The 4788-nt window shown below is 53.5% G+C and overlaps 2 protein-coding genes across 4 annotated transcripts in view; one reads left to right on the top strand and one right to left on the bottom strand.

Moving 5' to 3' along the window:
• LOC113214301 (rab3 GTPase-activating protein catalytic subunit) overlaps positions 1–4788 on the bottom strand; it is a 123197-nt gene that overhangs the window by 20816 nt on the left and 97593 nt on the right. Inside the window, exons 10-11 of the mRNA XM_026433616.2 lie at positions 1682–1736; positions 1304–1376 (exon numbers count right to left, since the gene is read on the bottom strand). Coding sequence (XP_026289401.1) covers positions 1304–1376; positions 1682–1736 — 128 coding nt within the window. The remainder of the gene's footprint in view (positions 1–1303; positions 1377–1681; positions 1737–4788) is intronic.
• Positions 1–4788, top strand: part of LOC113214299 (uncharacterized) — a 104625-nt gene that overhangs the window by 4765 nt on the left and 95072 nt on the right. The gene's annotated exons all lie outside the window — the stretch shown is intronic.

Raw genomic sequence — 4788 nt, 5'->3', positions numbered from 1 at the left:
GGGCGAGCCGGTGGGTCAGGTGCACGCTCTCCGTGTCACGCCGTATGAGGGGTCCCACCAACGCGGAGTATAGTCTGTCGGCGGCGTGCGGGCGGGTAGCTGCCCGGCCCCACCTGGGAAGGTGCGGGAGGTGAGAGCGTGGCCCTCCCGCCCCGCACCGCGCAGGCGCAGACCCGGCACTGCTAAAATCTTCACTTCACTTTGGGACCGTCCCCATTGGGGGGTCCCCATTGTCCTGTGGTTGTAAAGCAATGCTTTCCTACGCTTTGCGAAATTGTGAAGGATTTGGACGCCTTGTAGAATACGATAAATCTAATTTGCACACTGACAGAAATGTATTTCAACTGCAAATGAAAATGTTTTGTAGTGTACAAAAGCGAGCTTCAAACGAGGTTCAATAATGCATCGCAGGAAATTACACTTATGGACACCTAAACATAAAAATCTTATGAAGATAGTTCTTCTCAGATTTTAGGAGGGTGCACCCCTACACAGCCGAAAGCAATTGTCACACACGACGCAACATGGAAAGGGGGAGAGGCGGGTGGAGTAGCTCTGCACTTGAAGGATGCAATTACCATGTTCCACCAGGCTCAGGCGTAACCACGGGAGGGGGGTGGGGCACACTGACCACCACGTTCAGCTGCGAGGAAATGACAATAACTGGGGAGGAGGGAGATGATAAAAAAAGACAAAAGAGCCGGTAGCGCGACGTCGACGCACCGCTGTGCTTTTCCCCTTCCTGAAATCATTCGCCAAACAAACAAAACCTTCACAGCAGGGCACGGCACGGCGCCGGGCTCGGGCTGAGCGTCGCGATGGGTGTCCTTTAATTACCCAGACGCCACAGCACGCCTACCTGAAGGACGCGCAATAATTGTTTTTTTTTTTATTGAGGAGGGTATGTATTTAATGAGACGCACTGTTAAAAATACAAATCTTCCCGCTTTCTTACTGACATTGAAATTATGTAGAATTGTAAAGGTTTTTTGGCTGAAATTTCAAAACTTGAATTGACTGAAAATTTGAGTAGCACAGTACAAGAGCAGAACAAAAATTCCAGCACATGACAGAGTTGGACGCCAGTTGTCCCATCCTAGCAGGAGCGGGGAAATCGTACTCCAACTGTTAAGTGTAGGAGTACTTGGGACTGCCCTTGCTTTACACTTTCAGAGTTAATAATCGCTGTCCCGGGCTAGGCGCATCCGGGCGCGTCGCCACCTAACAATTTTTTCGTGAGATATCGCAAAGCCTGTTATGCGAAGAGTGGTCTAGTTTTATTGAAATGAAAAGTTGAAATCACCTGAGCTACCCGCACGCTGGTGGGCCCCAGACTGCGATCGCGCCTTCTTCTTTTCAATGCACACGTTGAGCATCTGTGGAAAAAATTAAACGAGGAATATTTAAGATGCGCCTAGTCATCATCCTGTTCAGTGAGAGCGGTTAGTAACACTGTGAAAAATATATTTTGTACATGTACGATATATTTTGTAATTTATCGTGTAATTTACGAGTCGTACACGTACAACCTTCCACTGTCGCTCGATATTCGATTCCAAGTCGATACATAGGGCTAGTAAATTGTACAATTTTAGATTGTACTTGTACGACTTCTTCCATGGAAAGTTTTCCTGTACCCGGTACGACAATTATTTTTCACAGTGAATGTTTGGCGGCTCACCTGGAGTTTCTGGTGCAGGATGCACGTCTTGTGGTCCGCGAAGCCGGGCCGCACGCTGCAACAGACACACGACGAGGGGGTTGGGTTAGCGTTACCGAACAGGAGGCGGCGACACAAACAAAACATCGGGGGGTGCGTGCGCGCACTGCGCACGCGGACAGTTTAGAGAGAGTGCAGAGCACCCGCTGCGCTCGCGCGGCTCGCTGCTGCTGTGTTCTGTCCCAACTCCATCGACGAGCATTATATTGGGCTGGCTTTACGTAAGTGCGCCACGCGGACGGAAGCACACAGCGCGCCGCACCGCCCGGCCGGCACGCGCACCACGCACCACGGGGCTGGTCGGCAAGCAGCGCACGCGGACCGCACGCCACGCGTTATTATTATCTGCCTGCAGTCTGTGCGACCAAGCGGCGTGTATGCAGCGGCGGTGCAGCGTCCAGTCCATCGCCCCCGGCAGCGTTGGCCAGGGCGGCCAAGCCCGCGCAGCGAGGGGAAGGGATGCTCCAGTGCGCCCGCCAGGCCTAGCCCGCCACCAGACCAGGGAGATGATAACAAGTGGGAAGCCTACGCCTCACTAGCATAAACGCGAGCAATAATCTCTAAATGATGAGTAATTGGGAGAATTTCAGACAGTCCCCAGGACTTACTCTACCGCAGTAGAAAAGGTCACCCCCACCTCACCCCCCCCTTTTTTTTTTTCTAAAGATTTATTTTGATTGCAACCACGAGACAAATTTCCATCAGATATTCACAGGTGAACATCTAAGATAGAGGTACAAAATTATCCTTTACATGCATTGGGTATCTCCACGTATTGCGCTGCGCATCCCCTCAGTAACTGATGATGAGGGCCATGGTCCTTCGAAATTGGGGCAACGGCTTTGGCCTACGGGAATGGGCTCTTCTTTCAGAAAACCCTTCCAACGCCTTTCAAAAACAAAAACAATTATTTTCTTCAAAAAGTTCACGTTTTTGCGATTTGATGATCTCCTGATTTTAGGAGGTTAATTTTTTGAACTAAAATGCTCATTTTGGAACATTCTGTCTTTTGATAGTACCGAACGACTCTCCTTCAATTTTCAGATTGCAAGCACACTCTGATCTCGATTTTAAATTGTAGCAGTGGCAGTCAAAATGTTTTTACTTTCCTCCCTTCTTTTTAAATCTGTATACTTTTCTTAGGCAGAAAACTATACGTCGTGGAATTCCAGGGATGTTATAGCACCGTCCGCCGACATGACTGTACAGCATTTGACTTATGCTCCCCGCCCCCTCCCCCTCTCCAGTTATTCTGTTATGCCGCCGCGGCGCCGGGCCCGTCAGGCGCACCCTGCAATTTCTTTCGTTCTTTTATTATTTCCTCTAAGAGGCAAGGGCCTCAGCTGCAGCTGTGCAGCCGCTGCAGATGCTCGCAGCTGCGCACCGCCGTCGGGACGCTTTGGGCCCCGCAGCTGGAATGCACCGCGCGCACACGGGTTACCGGTGGAGCCCTATAACAAAGTAGGTGGCTTAGCGGAGCTCGGATTATTTCGACAAATAATAATGCTTTTTTTTTCGGATGGAATTGCGAAAACTACTTGGGTTTGGCCGAAGCAGGGGTCAGCACCGTGATGAGAGCCGAGCTCCGGGCCGCAGCTGCAGCAGCTAGCTCGAGCTAGCTGCCACTCCCGCTTCCTGCGACCCTCGCGCCCGCGGGGGGACGGGCCCCGCGGGGCCCTTCGGGGGCACACCTGCAGGTGGGCGCCTGTCACCGCGGGCACCCCAGAGAGGGCCTCAGCCGGCACATCCTCCGCCTCACCTTGGCGTTATTGTCAGCAGCGCCGAGCCCCGCCCGCGACAAAGGTGCTACTTATGCTCAGCGCCCCGCCCGGGCCGCCCGGCGGCGCCAGGCGGCAGCAGATGCGCCGGCAGCGCCGCGACCCCGATGCGAAAATCGGAACAACAACAACAACAACCGGTGACGCAGAAGTAACAGAGGGGCTCGCGAGGGTAATCGTCACGAAGCGGCCCTGACAGCCAGCCGCATCTGCAGGTGATGCAAAGTTCACCCCTATCGCATGTGGCGGCTGGCGCGGGCTGGCGGCACAGCTGCAGCGGCCAGCGGGGCGGCCCACCACACGACAATGTCACAACACCGGTGCTTGCCCGCTCACGCTGGCGTGAGCGCAGCGTGAAAACGACCAAATTCTTAACTGGATACAGCACGGGACCGCTGAACTTTGCGACAGAGTACGGGATGGGAGCGGCAGGCGGCGCGCTCTATAAAGGCAAGGCGGCGAGGGTGGCTGCGGCGGCGGCGGCGCTCGCGCGGGAGGTCGCCTCCTTTCCGAAAGAGTGGATGATGCTCTGGAGAAATTATGCGCTGCCTCTTTATTTCCTCTGCTTCTCTAAAAAGGCTCTTGCAGTTTGGGTCTATCTCCTAGTAGCGCCGCGACTCCACGCCGCACCGGGCCCCCTCTACTCGCGCGCGTGGCTTCCGGCCAGCATCTACCCTTTCTCTCCCTCTCCCTCTCTCTCTCTCTCTCTCTCTCTCTCTCTCTCTCTCTCTCTCTCTCTCTCTCTCTCTCGCGCGCGCGCTCTCTCCCTTCTTCCTTCCCCTTTCTCTCCCTCTCCCTCTATCCCGGCCAGTGTGACACTTAGGTGCAAATGTTGGAACCTGCGGCGCATTCCTTAAGGTGATTACATTTCTTTTCAGGGGCGGAAAGTGAACGACGGCGGAAACGCAGGGCGTCCGCGGATATTCGCCAGAGGGAAAATGAGCTACGGCGGAGGCGCAGAGCGTCCGCTGGAACAAGCACCACACATGACAACCATGACGACGAACGGGCTCCGTCACCCATCCCAATATTGTGGTCGAGAGCAGATGATGGTAAGATATGTCAACTTCACAAAATTTCATTTATTTCTGAGGCCTACTGGGATGCAAGCAATCTCACCATACTTGAGAATGTGACGAATATGTACCTAACCTACTAGTACGTTATGGTAAACATGGAATAATTCTTTTATATTTAAATCGTCTTTTGTAGGTTTGGTCTATGATGGGGAAATAGAGTCGGATCCCGAGTCAGGCAGCGGCGACAACGACACGGACTCTGAGGGGGAGG

This window comes from Frankliniella occidentalis, unplaced genomic scaffold (genome assembly GCF_000697945.3).
Source record: "Frankliniella occidentalis isolate FOCC.00 unplaced genomic scaffold, Focc_3.1 Scaffold318, whole genome shotgun sequence".
Taxonomy (NCBI): Eukaryota; Metazoa; Arthropoda; class Insecta; order Thysanoptera; family Thripidae; genus Frankliniella; species Frankliniella occidentalis.
This window is presented reverse-complemented; position numbering and strand designations above follow the sequence as displayed.